At 33.7% G+C, this 20,143-nt stretch overlaps 1 protein-coding gene across 2 annotated transcripts; it reads right to left on the reverse strand.

The window, feature by feature from the left end:
* Positions 1-1,361: 1,361 nt before the first annotated feature.
* stip1 (stress-induced phosphoprotein 1) lies at positions 1,362-17,532 on the reverse strand. 2 transcript variants are annotated; one of them, NM_001007766.2, is given in 14 exon segments: positions 1,362-2,224; positions 3,321-3,493; positions 3,576-3,679; positions 6,433-6,469; positions 6,877-7,001; positions 7,129-7,225; positions 8,076-8,196; positions 8,837-8,939; positions 10,352-10,478; positions 12,328-12,493; positions 13,156-13,297; positions 13,621-13,762; positions 14,538-14,747; positions 17,487-17,532. In NM_001007766.2, coding segments are annotated over 14 exon segments (1,629 nt in total). In that variant the 5' UTR covers positions 17,496-17,532; the 3' UTR covers positions 1,362-2,151.
* Between the last annotated feature and the right edge of the window lie 2,611 nt (positions 17,533-20,143).

Raw genomic sequence — 20,143 nt, forward strand, 5'->3', positions numbered from 1 at the left:
CCTACAATTAGAGGGATACAAAGTTAGCGTTAGCTCTACTGTAAAAGATCTAGGTGTCATATTAGACAGCAATTTAACTTTTAAAATCTTATATCCCATGTCACAAAAACTGCCTTCTTTCATTTGAAAAATATCGCTATGTTACGAAGTATGCTATCCATGCCAGATGGAGAAAAGCTAGTCCATGCTTTTATGACTTCTAGGCTGGATTACTGGTGTGCTCTGTTTGCTTGCTGCCCAGCATCCTCTATTAATAACAAACTTCAGCTAGTAGAAAATGCAGCTGCCAGAGTTCTTACCAGGTCTTAAATATATGATCATACCACCACAATTTTATCCTCCTTACACTGGCTGCCTGTTAAGTTTCGTATTGAATTTAAAATATTACTTCTTACCTATAAAGCTTTAAATAATCTAGTTCCTGTTTATCTAACCGACATTCTGTCTCGCTACAATCCAACCCGCTCTTTAAGAACTCAAAACTCAGGGGGGATCTGGTGGTACCTAGAATAGCAAAGTCGAGTAAAGGAGGTCAAGCCTTCTCATTTATGGCTCCTAAACTCTGGAATAGCCTTCCTGATATTGTCGGAAGCTCAGACACTCTTCCAATTCAAAACTAGATTAAAGACCTATCTTTTTAGTAAAGCATTCACTCAGTGCATCACTTAGCGGTATGATGCATGAATGTGCTCCACACAGGTTTCTGCATCTCGTTTATACACTATGAACAGCAGCTACACTAATTATTCTCTTTATTCTCTATTTCCACCTGGGGATACTTATCCCGTTACCCTCAGGCTAGGCAGCGCCACTGATTAGATCCAAGACCAGCGACGAGATGATCCCAAGGTTTCCATATCCTGGACCAGGCCGTATCCTGTGCAGCTATTGTGGTGGTCATGGAGGAGAGGAGAGCATGAGACTGATTCCTGTGCCGCTCCAGGGACAGACAAGTCTTCGCTGAGGTCCAGCTTCCAACCTCCAGCGCCTTGACTGTAGCTATGCACAAGACGTTTGGCCAGAGGAGAAATGATTGTGCCCAATATAGCCTGGTTTCTCTCGAGGTTTTTTAATTCTTCACTTTCACCAATTGATGAAGTTTTTTCCTCGCCGCTGTCGCCACTAGCTTGCATGGTTCAGGATCTGTAGAGCTGAGCGTCGATGGATTTTCTCTTTAGTGTTTGGACTTTCAGTAGTGATTATTAAATCACTACACACTAATCACACACACACACACACACACACATATACACACATACACTGTACTACGGTTCATATGCCACTTTTTAGGTATTTAACAGCCAAATCGTTTCATAATATACCCTGACATCAAGCTACAAAAAACAGAAAAATCACACAACTTCATGGATCCAGAACTTTATTAAACTGATGTCACATTTCAATATGGTGATGCTAAAAACCACAGTCAGTTAAGAGATCGCAAAACATGAACTGAAGCCAAAACAGACGTGAACAAGCCCTCTGAGCCATGAAACTCTCTCGCTCTCTCTCCCACACACAGAAGTGCATTATATAATACAATAATGGCAATGCATTCAGATTCAGAGACAGACAGATTTCTAACAGGCCTACATTGTGAAAATTAATTACTGCTGGCGTGCTAATGTGCCGACATTTCCTCCTTTCCTTCTCCTCCAATCTAGAGCAAAACAAAACCACCATATACAGTCAAAAGTGGACAGAAAGACAAATTTGTTTAAATGCATTATGAAATGGCATTCAGAAAAAAAAAGCCAAATATTGAGATGTAAAAAATTAAATACAAAAAACAAACAATAAAATAATAAAACTGCTTTAATGTGAATGCTCTAAACCACTCTTTTAACCCACTAGTGTCTAAGGCTAGATACTCTCAAATAACTTTACTCCATGAACACTGGCATGTCTGAAAACCGTGACTGGACAAATGGACACTAGCGAATGAAGTGCTGAAAAGATCAATGTTGTTGCATTTTTAATCCAATTAAGGCAAAAAAAATCCAATTAGGAAGAGTGGGAGGAGAAGGGTTAGGCTGCTTGTTAAACTTGGGAGTAAATGATAAGTTTGGAACGTTGCCGCCATCACTTGCAGCTTCTTTTGTTGTTGTTGTGTAGATGAATAATGTCCTGGTTTTCTTCTGGGTCCTCTGATCACCGAATGGCTATCAACCCAACATCTATCAGTTTCTGAATTTTCTGAGCGATGACCGGGTTTTTTAGATGACTGGATGGAAAGAAGAAAAGACAATTAGGAAATTCAAGAACATGCCTACCATCAGGTCCTTAAAATTGTGGTAGCACCAATTTTGAAGTTGTTTTTTTTCTGTTGGAGAGTTAAAAGGAAAATCCGAAAAATTTTTTCAGTTTTTATTATTGTGAATATTCGATAATAATAAATTTATATAATTTATATATTTATAATTTATATGATATATTTATATTAATAATAAACATATATATAAATATATAAAAAAATAAATGAATGAATAAATATGTATAGATAGAAAAATATAAGTAAAAAAAAAAAAAAAAAAAAAAAAAAATATATATATATATATATATATATATATATATATATATATATATATATATATATATATATATATATATAAAAAAATAAAAAATAAAACAAATATAAAAATAAATGTTTATTTTCATATTTAAAAATAAAATAAATAAAAAAAACATAAATATAAAAATAAATCAATCTAAAAATAAATATGAATAAAAAAATACATCTAAAAATGAATAAAAATATAAAAATCTAAAATTAAATATAATAAATACAAATAAGTAAATCTAAAAATAAATAAATAAATAATAATAATATATAAATAAAAATATAGTAAACCTAAAATAAATAAAATTCAAATAAATTTATTTAAAATAAAATATAAACATAAAAATAAATATAAAATACGCAAATAAAATAAATATATAAAAACATATAAATCTAAAAATAAATAAATAAAATATATAAATCTAAAAATAAATAAATAAAAAATATATAAATCTAAAAATAAATAAATACATACATATAAAAATAAATAAATCTAAAAATAAATTAAAATTATCTATAAATAAATGAAAAATAAATTAATGAACAAACAAATAAACATAAAATAAATGTATATAAATAAATAAAAGGTTTCTCAAAGCTTCCCTTCAACATGCTGCACATTTTATGCATCTCATAAATCTAACCCCTCCAGCTCGGTTCTAAAACAAGCAAAACAGAAGGCTACAGATGGCTGAAATGAGACCCACAAAAAAAGAAAAAGAAAAAAAGACTAATATTAAATGTTTAAGTTGTGTCTTACTCGCTGAGGGCCTGTGGGTCTTTCTGCATCTGCTCCAAGATCATGCGCATGGCAGGGTCACTCATAATCTGCTGCACCTCTGGATCCGCCATGGCTCTCCGTTTCACATCCTCCGGACTGTCATTACGCATGGCTTGGCTCACCATACAGCGTTGCAGACCCTCTGTGGCCTCCTGTAGAAACAGAATTATAATGTTGACCAGCACAATCCTCATAAATCTCCTTGCTATCAATCACAGAGCAGTTCTTGCAAACCTTTGAGTTGGAGTCGAGCTCTAGAGCTTTCTGGTAGACATCCATTGCTTTGGAGAAGTCCTTCATGGCCTCAAGTGCAGCTCCTTTGCGTGTGTAACCCTTAACTGAATGAAGCAGGAGTGGAGAGTGTGAAAATATTCATTTACTGACATGGTAGTTAGGGAGAAATAATGTACATCAGTTTGTCCAAGTCAGTGCTGGTAACTGGTTACAACAAGCTTTGAGTGAGAAGGGTAATGATGTCACATTCTCCTTTACACACTTGGAAAATGAATTGTACTTCACTGTTTTTCTCCCTTTTTCATTCTCACTCTTTCATTTTCTTTTACTCTTATCCGCTCCCTTTCATTCATTTTTTGCTTTTACTTTCTTTGTCTATCTTTTGCTTTCATTCCCTTTCATTTCATCCTCTACTTGTCTTTTGTTCATTCTTCCTCTTTCCCTTTATTCTTTCATTCATTCGTTCTCTTGCTTACAATTTCTTTCGTTCACTTTCCCTTGTTTAATCTTTTGCTTTCATCTTATCTTTTGTCTTTCATTCTCTCGCTTTCACTTTTGTCTTTCATTCATTCATTTTCTCTTTCACTTTTATCCTCTCATCATCACTTTCGCTTTAGTTTTCTTTCGGTCTCTTTAGTCCGCTTTCTTTCATCCTGCGCTTTTATTCTCTTTCCTCCTCTACTTGACTTTTTCATTCATTCTTCCTCTCTTTATACTCTTTCATTCATTCACTTTCATTCTTTCACTTTCCCTTGTTTTGTCTTTCACTTTCATCCTCTTCCTGTCTTTCATTCTCTTTCATCCTCCCTTTATTCTCTCTCCTTTTGCTTTTATCTTATTTGTCTTTCATTTAGTCATTCTTTTTATTTCTCTTTTACTTTTATCCTCTTTCTGTCTTTCATTATCACTTTCACTTTTGTTCTCTTTTTTGCTTTCCCTTTCATCCGCTTTCGCTCTGTTTCATCCTACTTCCCTTTCATTATCTTCACTTTTTCATTCTCTATCGCTCTTTCATCTAGTTTTTCTTTCCCTTTCATCCTCGATCGCTTTCTTTCATCATCTTTTGCTTTTTTTATCCTCCTCTTTCCCCTTTTCGCTTTCACTACCACCCTCTATCGCTTTCATACGCTCACTTTCTATCTCTCTCTTTCGCTTTCATTATCTATTGCTCTTTCATCATCAATCACTTTTTCAACATTTTTCGCTTTCATACTCTTATGCTTTCCATTTCATCTTCCTCTTTCCCTTTCCTCTTCTTCGCTTTTTCCATGCTCTATTGCTCTTTCATCCTCTCGCTTTCTCCATCATATATTGCTTTCCTTCCTCCTCTTTCACTTTCGTTCATCCTCCTCTTTCCCTTTGATCATCTTTTGAACTTTTTTGCTTTCCCTTTCATCCTCAATCACTTTCGATCTTTCATCCTCTTTCCCTTTCCATTCTCTTTCACTTTCGGTCTTTCATCCTCTTTCCCTTTCATTCTCTATCACTTTCGATCTTTCATCCTCTTTCGCTTTCCCTTTCATTCTCTATCACTTTCGATCTTTCATCCTCTTCCGCTTTCCCTTTCTTTCTCTATCACTTTCGATCTTTCATCCTCAATCACTTTCGATCTTTCATCCTCTTTCGCTTTCCCTTTCATTCTCTATCACTTTCGATCTTTCATCCTCTTCCGCTTTCCCTTTCATCCTCAATCACTTTCGATCTTTCATCCTCTTCCGCTTTCCCTTTCATTCTCTATCACTTTCGATCTTTCATCCTCTTCCGCTTTCCCTTTCATCCTCAATCACTTTCGATCTTTCATCCTCAATCACTTTCGATCTTTCATCCTCTTTCGCTTTCCCTTTCATTCTCTATCACTTTCGATCTTTCATCCTCTTCCGCTTTCCCTTTCATCCTCAATCACTTTCGATCTTTCATCCTCTTTCGCTTTCCCTTTCATTCTCTATCACTTTCGATCTTTCATCCTCTTCCGCTTTCCCTTTCATCCCCAATCACTTTCGATCTTTCATCCTCTTTCGCTTTCCCTTTTATTCTCTATCACTTTCGATCTTTCATCCTCTTTCGCTTTCCCTTTCATTCTCTATCACTTTCGATCTTTCATCCTCTTCCGCTTTCCCTTTCATTCTCTATCACTTTCGATCTTTCATCCTCTTCCGCTTTCCCTTTCATTCTCTATCACTTTCGATCTTTCATCCTCTTTCGCTTTCCCTTTCATTCTCTATCACTTTCGATCTTTCATCCTCTTCCGCTTTCCCTTTCATCCCCAATCACTTTCGATCTTTCATCCTCTTTCGCTTTCCCTTTTATTCTCTATCACTTTCGATCTTTCATCCTCTTCCGCTTTCCCTTTCATCCCCAATCACTTTCGATCTTTCATCCTCTTTCGCTTTCCCTTTTATCCTCAATCACTTTCGATCTTTCATCCTTTCGCTTTCCCTTTCTTTCTCTATCACTTTCGATCTTTCATCCTTTCGCTTTCCCTTTCATTCTCTATCACTTTCGATCTTTCATCCTCTTTCGCTTTACCTTTTATCCCCCATCACTTTCCTTTTCATTTTCATTATCTTTCATCCTCTTTTGCTTTCCCTTTCATCCCCTTACACTTTCTTTGACTTTTTTCTCTTTCTGTCTTTCAAATGTTGTAATTTTTATACATGCAAATGTTTTGTATTTGTAATTGTTTTGGCATGTGGTAACATGATTGAAATTGGGCTGTAAAATGTTTGCTGTGCTTACATGATTGTTATATATAGTGTTTAACCCATTTTATATGCAAACAGTAAAAAAAAAATTATAAATAAATTAATAAATTATAATATACATTTTTACTTGAAAAGTATTTTTTTAAATCACTTACTGAAGGTAGAGTCTAGGTTAATGCATTCCTCACAGTCCTGAAAAATGACCAAACATTGATGGTTAATAAATGTAATAAAAATTAAAGACATTTTCGACAGTATTTTTTGATCTCACTATTTTTACAGGTTAATATTATTAGCCCCCTTAAGAAATATATATTTTCAATAGGCTACTGAATAAATCACTGTTACAAATAACTAAAAGTTAACCTTGTTATGTCTTTAAATTGCATTTTAAACTGAAAACTAGTATCTTACAAAACAGCTAGTAAAACGTATTAGGTAAAAGGTATTAGATCCAATTAAAACTATTAGGTTTAAAAATTATGTATAAAAATATATCAACATTAAACAGCATTTAGGATATATTTTTAAAAATAATTAACACTAATGATTCTAATGGGCTAATGATTCTGACTACAACTGTATGTGTGTGATTGTACCTTGAGGGCCAGCTGGAACTCCAGCAGTTTGGTGTAGCAGGCGGCTCTGTTGCTGAAGAGTTTTGCATCGTATGGATTTCTCTTGATGGCCTCTGAGTAATGTTTCATGGCCAAGGGATAATCACCTAAACAACAGACACCAACACCACAGGTTTGTCACAATGTAGCCATTTCAAATAAAATCCTATTAAACTGGAACATCCTGTGGGAGATAATATTCATGAGTAGGTTTGATTTGATTGATATACACACCCTTCTGGAAGGCATCGTTGCCCTTGTTTTTTTCTTCCAGAGCCAGATCTGGATTGATATAGGCCACCTTCTCTTGTTCCTTCAAAATCTTCTCCGCCTGAAAGTAAAAATAAGTTATGATAAAAACCCAAGATGCAACTTCTAAAGTGAACAGAGCTTAGAAATAAAAACAAAAAAACAAAACAAAATGTAAACATATACTGTTTTTCACACATACATTCAGTTCACACATACATACTAAAACAAAAGTTAATCTCGTACCCATTAATAAGAGTTTGAGAACATAGAGATATATTAGTTTTGAGTTTAAGTCTCTTCCTTGGACTCTTCTTTTGCTCTCAATACTACTATAAATAAGAAGGGGTGTAACTTCAACTGAAGGAGGGCACTAACAAAATCCTTTTTTGTTAGTCTAATGTTTAGGAATTTGCTCTGCACAGAAAATTAGCATCAGGAACTACAACATGTTTTTTGTTTTGTTACAATTAATAAAATAATGATCAACATTTTCATAATATATTCCTACATATTAATTTAGATGATTTTCATCTGCAATTGATATTCCAAAATAGTGATTCATCACACCGTTAATAATAGTTATTGACATTTAGGTTAGTTTGAAATAAAATTTGTTTGATCAGCAAATTTTGCCCTGCATTTTGTATCACCGCAGACCCTAAAATATATAGAACTGCAGAAAATAAAATTTAAACTGAAAGATTTCCCCTAATTTTGTGTTTCCCAACTTTTTAAAAAAAGTGACACCCTTGTAAATTAGTACATGTTTGCTGTATTGCTACAGTATTACCCCAACTCAAAGTAATACAATGCTAATAATCATTTAAACAAAATCAAATCTCTTGTTTAATCGTTGCCATGTTAAAGTAAGATAAGACTGATCCAAAAGGAAAACAAATAAGTGGTGTTTTTGCAAAAATGAGAATGACCTCTTGGCACTTCTTGAGGACATCAGGTGTGCGATGCTCTGTCAGACTCTTATTAAAGAACTGGACGGCCTCTTTGTATTTCTCCTGCTTAAAGTATGAGTTGCCGATCCTGGCGTATGCCCTGCAGAAAGACAGAGAGAGACATAAGAATAAAGATGCTGTAAAGCAAACCAAATGCAGTTAGAGTCAGAGCAGTGCTAGTGTTGTAAATTGTATGGTTACACAAATATTTTTGCTTGTAAATGTATACCCAGATGATATTAAACTAGCTCTTTTTACAGCTCATTGTAGTTGATTATATACTGCACATTTGTGGTGTAAATACTCTGGGGGCAGCTCCAGGTGGCATTCAATGATGCGCAGTGAATTTTGCTTAGGTTTCCAAGGTGGTCAGATTATTTTACATAATAGCATTTGACTCATTATGTTGTTGTACGTGTCTGCTGATTATCTAAAAAAAAAAAAAAAAAATATATATATATATATATATATATATATATATATATATATTTATTTATAACCGTTTTAAGTGATGCCAAGTACCGCTCCTAGTAATGGAAGCACTGTAATAAATGTTTGTATGTTTTTTTTTAAATGGTGTTGTAATATGTATTATTTATGATTGTATGTAGTTATGTTTTTGGATATGGACCCAAGAGTCCGAAATAATAATAACAACAACAACAACAAGTTAACATTTTAAAATAGAAAAAAAACTTTGCCAATAGACCATAACCATCTAGTACAGAAAACAAACTTACTTGGCAATCTGTCTGTAATCTTCCCGGTTCTCTCTGCCCACATCAATGGCCTTCTCACAAAGCTCTCTGCACTTATCGAAATCTCCCTTTTCAAAATACACAGCTGATAGACCAAAAAAAAAAAAACAGAAACAATTAGCAACAAGTATCTACTTACAGGGAATCTTAGAATATTTACCATTGATCGAATTGAAGGATGTCAGATGAATATTTTATGAGTGTTGTTTGTAGGGGTGTAACGGATGACCCCACAGTTCGGAACGCACGTGACCCACAGATTAATAACTTTACCTTAAAGGTTAATCCAACGTTTAAACAGTTGCAGAGAAATCACCTCCCGCATCATTCAAATCAAGCGTATGAAAGCATTTTGACTTGCCCGTAAAATATAACAATGACAAAAAAAAAAGTTGTGGTGGGACCTCAATGCTTTCTTAGGCTATTAATTAAAGGCGTTTTCTGTCACTGTATTGGTGTATTAACACATTCAGTGTAAAGCTGCACAATTAAACATGAAAATATCAGGATCTCAATTCAAACCCACGTAATATGAACAATAAGTGATAATGATCTGCATATGTTTATTAATCCTTCTAATAAGCGTTGCAGTTAAATCTGCGTTTGATCGAGATTCAGTTTTTACACTTTTTTTTTTTTAGTTACAAACAATTAAATAACACAGAAAAACTGTGAGAACAGTTTAGTTCAGATATAAAAACTGATGTTTATGGGAAAAGTTTTAATCCCCATTTAATGGACTTGATGCTGGTGAAAGCACTTACATTGTGTAACCAACAGGTGGCGACAAACTACCAAACTTATATCATTGAATCAGTTTTCAAAAATGATCCACCTATAATTAAACATGAGCTTTTATACGTGAATTGTTGAATCATTAATTGAAAATATATGAAATGTTGTACAAGATGGTACATTTTTATATTTAGCATTATCAGCAGATCATTTTCTGTTTTGAATATCTTTTTCAGCTGGTTCATTCTTGATTTTTATTTTTATTAAAATACAGGTGATATGGCTTTTAAACATATAAATAAGTATCCACTTATAATCTGGGTGTATTTGTGACTGCAGTTCAGGTGGTTTCTTCCTATTTTAGACTTTAAATTAAACATGAACAACACATAAATCAATATGTGGAAGATCCATCTCAACCATTACCTAAATAAACTATTAATAATCAGCTAACTAATAGTTTGAGCTTATAGTCTTATTTAATTGTTTGTCAATAGCACTAATTCTACATTATGCAAATGTGACCAAAGTTTGTACTATTTTAGATTAACAACTGACTTCTAATGTAAACTCTGAGAACTACTCTAAGCTACAGCATAAACCATTATTTGTTAGGCCTTTTTTATTTTAGATTTGAGTTAAGATTTATTAGAAGAATATTACCAAAACCAATCATACGGCTAGACTTGAACCTCCAGCCTAGGAGCATTAGTGCATCCATCAGCACTCACGATACAGCTCTAATGCATGAATAAATCTTACCTGCTTGGTTTGACAGATAGGTCATGTTGGTGGGATCATGCTTTATAGCTTCTTCATAATGCTTCAGTGCAGTAGCAAAATCTTTCTTCTTGTATGCTGCGTTTCCCAGCTCCTTCTCCTTCAAGGCCTGGAGTAACAGACATGCTTTAATCAGACCGTTTCTGTCAGGTCACAATCAATTGCAGTGTTTCCGCTGCATGGCATGATTTGGTTTGGCAAGACTCACTTTTCCCACTGTAGTTCAGCTCTACATCAAAATAGCTGGGATTTATCTAGCTTTTTCTTTCACCCTTATGTACTGCTGGGGATGTTTTCATCCTCTCTGGGGTGATTTTGAGACTTAATTTGGTCACAACTTCCTCTGTTTTTCAGCAAATGAAATGATTTTTTGGTGACAAATCTTTTATTTTGGCATATTTTGGGAAAATGCTTGGGAAGTTTTCAAAAACTCAATACACTCTGGGCAAACTGACTATCCTTTCGTTAAGTTGGTGGCTGTTTTTGGCCCATTGATTTCCATTCTAAAGACATTTTTTGATTGCAAAGCCATGACAGCATATAATCTTGCATTCTTAAGTGTTGGTGTTTTTCCCTATTAAAATGAGGTAAAATTTGAGATTTTTTTTTGTTTTTTTACTGTACGCTTTATTGCATCACTTTTTAACTAGTTTTACACTTAAACGACAAAATTAAGCTTTTAAGACTTTTTAGATGGACTTAAGATAGACTAAGATTGTTTAAAAAAAAAAAAAAAAAAAAAAAAAAAGTGTTCAAACTTTTAAACATGCACTGATATTTAATTCGGTTAAATGTTATGTTTGCACTTGATCAGAAAATACTGACTAATTGTAATACTGAATTAAACTTGTGTTGTTATTATAGGTGGGCATATATATATATATATATATATATATATATATATATATATATATATATATATATATATATATATATATATATATATATATATATATATATATATATATATATATATATATATTTTTTTTTTTATTTTTTTATTTTTTTTTTTTTTTATCTAGATTAATCTCGGAATTAATCTAGATTAGTCTAGATTAAAATGGCTCATTTGAATTTTGCCGATGGCATTCAGAATATGTTTGCTACCCTAATAATAAGTCTTTGAGAATGGGTTTCTCAAGCCAGGTGGCGCATTAGACCAGGGGCTCATCTCCAGTTTTCAAAATGCATCACAAACTGCTTTAGAAACTGTTCTACTATGATAATTGGTAATGAAAATAAATTATGTTCAATAAAATGTACTTGTGTTTACTAGGGCCCAATCCCAATTCTATTTTTGTACCCCTACCCCTACCCCTTCCCATTGGCCCTTAAAACTGAGGGTGAATGGGAAAGGCTTCAAAATATGGGACAGCACTACAGCACCTGCACACGTCATCATCTGTCATTGCGATCTCATGCTTCAAGCTAAAGAGAATTGGGACACCCCTACTCCTTTACGAGAACATGCAAAAAGAGAGGTAGGGGTAAGGGGAAGGGCTAAGGGGTAGAATTGCAATCGAGTCTTAGATAGACTTCCTAGCTAAGACCGTTTAAAAAAAAAAAAAAAAAAAAAAAAAGTATGTTCAAACTAAAACCTTTACACATGCACTGATATTTAATTCTGTTAAATGATGTGTTTGCACTTTATCAGAAAATACAGATTTATTTTAATACTGAATTAAACTTGTGTTGTTATCTTACCTGTCATTTTGGCTTGTTGTTTCTGTTTGTACTTTAACCCGAAATGAAAAAAAAAATTTAAGTCCCATCAAACAGTTCAATATCATATTGAGAATGTGACGCCCCTATCATATTACATTTTACTATCAGATGGCTAAAACAATAAATAAAATAAAATTACTTATTGTACACTATGGAAAACCCCTTAAAAGAGAGCTGGACCAAGCCGTACTAAGCAACGAAAAACTAAATGATATGTGCTTTGGCAGCAGTACCATTCTCTTGTTCTCCGGCAGGTCTTCCTCTTTGGGAGGAGGAGGAGCGGTCTCTTTGGGTTTAGGGGGAGGTGGTGGGGTCGGTTCCTCTTCTTCATCCATGCCAGAAAGATCCAGTCCCAACAGCACAGAGAGAGTGGTCATCACACGAGGATCCTGCAGCTTCCTATAATCATTCAAAATAAAACAACAATAGCGATGACTACACGTTAAAACAAAGAGTCTTACGATACAGAAAGAATGCTGCTCACATTTATAGGAGAAATTGTTTTCTGCATTCTCAAGTAACAGAATAGCATAATATTTCCAATATGTGCGGTTAAAGAGAACACTCTGTGGGATAATACATCCCATAATGGACTGCACTCTACTTGACCTTCGATTTTAAATAGACTAAATTGAGCTATTTAAGACCTTTTCTCCTTTAACTGGAATGTTAAAATGCATGAGCACAAAATAAATAAAACATTATATAAAAAACAATTAAAGACAACATTACTCTGACTAACCTGGTAAATCTGTGCACACTGGGAGTCACATTTTAGTAATACATTTTTATTATTTACATTTTTAATATATAAATAAAGAATAATAACAATAGTTTTAGATATGTGAACATGTGTTGATGTCAATATAAGCAATATTTTTGGTGCATTTAAACATACCGTTTTACCAAATAGTTATTCTCATTTATGCTGAGCACTTTTGTATAACAACTATATAAATGTCAAAATAAAAGTGCATATATATTTTTACAGATTAGCTGTAGTCCAATATAAAAGGATGAAAATAGAAAGCAAGCACCAGAACAACACACAGAACACCTACGTGCCGAGCTCTGAGGGTTTGTTCCTGAGCTGCTCCAGCAGCTCCCTGTAGCTGGGGTCAGACAGCAGCGCTCGGGTCCGAGAGTCGCCCTCCAGCTTCTCATACAGGTTGGGAATGGAAAATGGGTTCATCATCTTCTTTTCTATAAACAACACGGCAATAATCATCACAGTGAATCTGATTAAACGCTTTGTTTATTATCACTCTCCTCTACACAAAAAATAAATAAACAAAGAAAGGAGTGCAGAGAGCTATAAAAAAACAACAACATTTGTGCAGGTGGGTAAGTAGGTGAGTTGGAGAAAAACAGTCTGTGAAGCACACTATACAGTGACAGTGAAGATTTAAATTTAAAAAAACAAAAACATTTGTAGGGTGTTAAACATACTGATATAACTATATAATTATAAATTTAAGACTGAACGCAACATCAAAAACTGTAGTCAAAACAATGACTTTTTTTACCTGCTAACCGTGCTTCCATGTTTTGAAGTCCCTCCTTGAGCTGCTGATTGGACGGCTCCTGACGTAACCCCTCCTGATAGGTTGCTTTGGCATCTTCTAGTCGCCCAAGAAACTCTAAAGCAGCAGCTTTTCTTGAGTAACCCTTAAAGGAATAATGAAGATTATGGCTCAGGAAACAAAGATAGCTGTTTTGTCTATTCTTGCCATATATACATATACATATATATTCACATATAAATCTATATACAAAAATGGAAATAGCTGGAAATAGCACTGGGGGGCTTGAACGTTAAAAAGAGTAAGAAGGGGCTCCTATAAGACTTTTAATGCAGACCTGGAAAGTGAATAAACAAAATTCAAGAGCTCATGCTTTTTTTGGTTGTTGTTTGTTTACTTTATGAATCACAATGCTGTTTTGTTATTTTGAATACGCACAGAAGTCTTACTGTTGTTATCCCGAAATACAAATCAACCGCAGTTAAAGTGTCACATAAACAGATGCTATAAATCCAGAAATTTCTAAATGTGTCAGGCATAGTTGATATCTGCTCTCATTCACCATCTGATGTGATACGTTGTATTAACTCTAATCTGTAGGCTAGAACTTTAATCTTCATTTGGAACCCCTTCTTTCATTCCGATTATGTCATTCAAATTTATTTTCCTGTCTGGATTCAACACATATTTTCCAGAAAATATTAATTTTCCCATCGTCCTTGTCCTTACATTTTCTTGTTTACAATTTTTTTTTCTTTTTTTAATAATAGCTAGTAAGCTCCAATTTAAAAAAAGAAATTGACAATGGAAGGGCATAAGTCTTTGCCAAGTGTCAATTTGACCACATTTTGGAAATCAGCTGACTGTAACAGAGGAGATATCAGGAAAAGAGAGACAATAGCAGCAATTACAAACCCCACCTTGCCCCAGTCTGGCTTGATCTTTATAGTTTGGCAGGCATCTTTCAGGGCATTGTCGTAATCACCCTTCTTGGCATAAGCTGCAGATCGGTTACTGAAGAGGACATGATTGGAGGGGTCTAAGGTCAGAGCCTCTGTGTAGCACCGAATCGCCTCTTCAAGGTTTCCTGCGCTCAGCGCCTTGTTTCCTTGATCCTTCAGTTGCGATACCTATGGAGAAAGAAAGATTCAAAAACAAACACATTTCATTTTTGTCAAGAGAAAACTGGAAGTTGCTGAGACTAGGCCTGTCCAATAATCAACTTGTGGACTTACAACACAAACAGTGCATCCGGAAAGTATTCATAGCGCTTCACTTTTTCCACATTATTTATGTTATAGTCTTATTCGAAAATGGACTAAATTCATTTATTTTCTTATAATTCTACACAAAATAGCCTATAACAACAATGTGAAAAAAAAGCTTTTGGAAAATGTTGCAAAATTATTAAAAATAAAAAAACCTGAAAAAAAATTACATGTACACAAGTATTCACAGCGTTTACTGTCAAGCTCTAAAATCCACTGATCATTCTTGATGTTTAGGCAGTGGTCAATTCAGTTGATTGGACATGATTTGAAAAGGAATACACCTGTCTATATAAGGTCCCAGGGTTGACAGTGCATGTCAAAGCACAAACCATGCATGAAGACAAAGGTATTGTCTGTCCGAGACAGGATTGCCGAGGCACAAGGCTGGGGAAGGTTACAGAAAAATTTCTGCTGCTCTGCAAGTTCCAATGAGCACAGCGGGCTATATCATCTGTAAGTGGAAGATGTTTAGAACCACCAGGACTAGAGCTGGCCGGCCATTTAAGCTAAGTGATCAGAGGAGAAGAAGAGGTGATCGATAACCGGATGGTCACTCAGTCTGAGCTCCAGCATTTTTTTTGGGTGGAGAGAGGAGAACCCTACAGAAGGACAACCATCTGTGCAGCACTTTAATGTAATATAGTTTGGTATATTATTTACCTTCAGCTAGGCATGGGCCGAATATAAGATTCTGGCAGTATAATAACCTTGGATAAAAATATCACCTTTTCACGATATTTTGATTACTGCTCTAAAATATATTCTTTTTAAATGTCTGGATAAAAAAAAGGAAAAACTTTTTTCTCTTTTGAACACTATATATTCTATTTTGAGAATCTTTTAAAATATTTTGGAACAGTAAACGTGCCTGAATTAACAAATCATTGACTTCTGCTGTCTTCATTTGTTTCAAAAACAGATTTTTTTAACAATTTAAAATTTCGGCTGGAGATACTGCACTCAGACATAAAGCTACACGAGCTGTCACTGGGGTGGTACCTTTGGTACCTCAAAAGTTTATTTATTTATATATATATATATATATATATATATATATATATATATATATATATATATATATATATATATATATATATATAAATAAAAGTTTTCTACTTTTGTACTTTTAAGGTACTAATATGTACCCTTGAGGTATTAATATGAACCTTTTAGGTACAAATTGAAAAGGTACTACACTAGTGACAGCTCGCATTTCTTTTTTCTTAGAATGTGTCGTCCAAAAAAAAACAAAAATAATTAAGTAAAAAAATCTTACACATAACTTATGAACAGTATTGAAGAACATGTTGACGGTTTTAAAACCTTAGCTTTTACAAACCATGGTATACCTTGAAAATGGTAATCGTCCCATGCATACCTTCGGCCCACAGCTCTTAATGATATTTGGTTTTTGGCCCTTCATACGAAAAAGTTTGGGCACCTCTGCTCTAGAGACATCATTTTTTTAAATCTTGTAAAAAGGGCCGTAATAAGTGCTCTTTAACTACTAGATCATTTATTTGTTTTTCCTTTTAGGTGATTAAGCTTTGTTTGACTAACAACTGGTGTTAAACAGGATTTCTTGAAAATAGTGAACTGCTGGAATAGAAAGCAGCATCTGCTGTGGAGACCAGAAATAATCGTCACTGACAGCTGATGTCCCATAGAGTCACAGCTTGCATTCAAACACATGCACTTTTATGAAACACACACTACTGCTTATGAAATCAAAGCTCAATAGATGTTGTTAAATGACTTAATAACGATCCATGATAACTGTAAAATCACACTGAAAAGAAAAATGTGAAAACATACAGTATAAAGAGGACGTTTGCGTACTATCCTAAGCTATAATCGTACAATAAACCTTTTAATGCAGTTGCACATAATATTAACTGAATAGACCATTTCAATGTGGTCATGTCATTGGCCCATGAACATTTCCTGCTTGTTATCAAACTATTTCATAACTCTAACTAGAGATAATTCAATCATAACTTCATGTTAAAACAGATATCATAACATAATTTATCAGTATGTGGCTCTTTTTTGGATACTCAAAAGCTATAGTAATTAAAACATGCAAAACAGGAAATACGTCGGAACCATTGTTTTCGTTTACATCCCTCAAAATGGTCTGAAGAAAAAAGATAACAAATGCATCAGCTTAGTTTTGAACAGCAAGACTGGCTTGAATGAAATTATGTTCAGCCATTCACACACACACAGAAGTCTCTAGACCTGACATGAGCTTATGCTAACTTGCTAACTGATGGGAGGTGACCGAGCAGTCGTATAAACACTTAATTTCCAAAACATCAACATCTGTACAAATAATGCTCACCATCTTCAAGATAACTGTTGCAGAAGAATCGTTCGCACAGATTGCAGGTTAAAGCACAGCGTGTCAGACTCAAATGCTAACGCGTTGTTAGCAAACTAGCTCTTACTATCATTGATACGGTTTAAAACGAGCTACAATGCGTCTGCCTATAAAACGAGCAAATATGAAACACTCTTTGAATAGGTTCAATCCGTAATGCACGAAAAATATTTTTCAGAATGTTTAAAATAAGCTGTTCAATTCAAGTTACTTACTTTCTCCATAGCGTGGGGATGATGTTCCAGAATCTACCAAGACACTAGCGAAGCCCCGCCTCTCTGCCTATTATCAATGTTGCAGAGAGATGGGTTGCCAGTTGTTGAATTATTACCTCATGAAAAGTAAAGTTTTTAACTAGTGAAGTTTGAAGTTCTGAAATAATTTAAACAGATTAACATTCTTACAAACACGTCCTTACCCTGTTTATAATTAAACTAAGTAATTAATCACTAATACAATATAATATCGTTGATTATGAATCAAACTGTGAATCAAAGTCTCCAGAAAATTCTAGAAAATGAAATTATGAATCGATGCGTTGCGCATGGCAACCCGGCTAAAAGTGACATACGAGTAGAAGGACTGAAAAGTGTTACGTTACATTTGTCAACAAAAGAAGCAGCGCTCTCGTCACTGATTGGATCAGCCGTTTATTATTGGTGAAACGAGAGCTAAAGTTGTTGAGAAAAGTAATGCTGAATGTTCCAGAGCTTTGCTAGAATTCTTAGCGCTACATACATAAGAGTGATATGATTAAAGATTATGAGGAGGTAGGTCTTAAAACAGTAGACTTTGATATAATGAATGGGGCCATTAAACTTAAATGGCTAAAATTTTTCATTAAAAATGATTTTTTAATTTTTTTGGTTTGAAATTCCTACATTTATATTTAGGAAATGTGATGGTATTAGTTTTTTATTACAGGATGATTTTGAATTGTCTAAACGTCCCATAAAACTTTCTGCTTTTCACCAACAAGAGCTATTATATTGGAAACTTATATTTAAATATAATTGTAGCCCACATAACACATCTATTTGGAAAAACAGGTGTATTTTGGTGAATAGAAAATCTTTGTTTATTTACGAATGGTGGAAGAATGGCATATGGTCAATAACACATGGTATGGATAATTCAGGAAATTGAGTCATGATGCTTTCTGTGGAAAATACCAAATAAGTTGTTCTCCTAAAAGATATGATAAAATTATAAAAAAATATACCATTGCAAATGGTTAACCTAGTAAAGGAACAAATAGAATATTCAACGATAAATCCCAAAATAATTGATCGTAAGATAGAAAATGTTAACTTTACAGATAGAAAATGCTTAAACTAATTTTTGAGAGATTGTCTAACACAGTGTTTTCCAGGACCTGTAAAGAGAGCTTATGTTTTGTCACGTTATGATAAGAAAATTATTTATGATGTTATAAAAAAATTCCTTTCATATCCTGTTAATCCTAAATGTAAAGAAGTGCACTTCAAAATTATGAATCACATTTATCCTGCAAAATAGTTTCTACGGTTAAAATTCAATATTGATGACTCAAATGTATGCCAGTTTTGTAATGTAGATACAGAAACAACAGAATGTTTTTCCAATGTGATGAGGTTAAAAGATTTTGGGATGAAGAATTAGTTTGGATACAACAGAAAATATCTATAAGACTTGTCTTCTCATGGGAAATTATTAAGTTTGGCCTAATACTTAAGTATAAAGAGATATCTTATATAATGAATAATTTGATGTTATTATTAAAATTCCGTATACATGTATTTTTATTTGAATTCCCCCAAGACTAGTGGTGTTTAAAGAAGAATTTGTGATGTATTTGAAGACATTAAGAGAGATGAAAAGCCAAAAAGCAAGATATTTATATTCATCATTGGATGATTTTGGTTTCATATTTTAAGAACTTTAACTCCCCTGCTACTTAATTTTCTTTAGCATTTATTTATTTTTTGTTAATTTTTGTTATTTTGTTTATTTATATATGTCATATCATTAAAGAGTATGGAAAGATTGTGAATGTATGCAATTTGATTGTTATCTCAGTCTTTTGTGTAACTCTAAAAAGTATTATTGCCTTTCTGTTACTGTTCAAGCATTGTTAATAATAATTAAAAAAAAAAAATCTGTGCGCTGCTAAATGACTGGTTATTTGTCCAATAACCTAATTTACAAGCAGTTTTCTAAAGGAAAAACATTTTTTTAAGTTCTTTAAAGTTTGTAAATGTTTGCATACACCATTTCTTTCCAATATTTTCAGTATATGTTTTCTAAATACTGTATTCCTGTAAAATCACAAGAGTTTGCCAGTGATGGACGCAATTTCCAGTGGAGCTATTGCAATTAAAAAAAAAACTCTCTTGATTCTGTACTCCCTTTTACTTCATTGATTAATGCTTGTGAAACAGTGATAGGAAAAAATAGTTTCATGCTTTCTTTCAGAAATAGATTCGGCATCTTTTTCAGAATGAAATAATCTTTATTCCTCATGTCAAATTTGACTGGAATAATTTATTTCATGATATTCTTTGGGAGATTGTGTGGTCTTTACCTAACAAATTTTTAATCACAAATAAGGTTAAAAAGGTTTCCTTCCTCTTCCGCAGTCTCATTTCTTTCGCTATCTGCAGATTAGGAACTATGTAAAGGAAAATATCTCACAATTTATAAATAAACCAGAAAGTCACATTATTCATAATCTTCTATTCTAGACCTCTGATATCAAGCTTTGTTTGTGTTTTTGAAGCCTCAATATGCACTATGCGCAGGCCTTTGATAATGTCTGTGCGGGCCCCCGAAATTTATGGGCCCTTAGAATCGTCCTCACTCCCCCCTTCCCACATTACATGTTTAGTATTAT

The sequence above is a fragment of the Danio rerio genome, chromosome 5 (assembly GCF_052040795.2).
Source record: "Danio rerio strain M-AB ecotype USA chromosome 5, GRCz13ab, whole genome shotgun sequence".
NCBI lineage: Eukaryota > Metazoa > Chordata > Actinopteri > Cypriniformes > Danionidae > Danio > Danio rerio.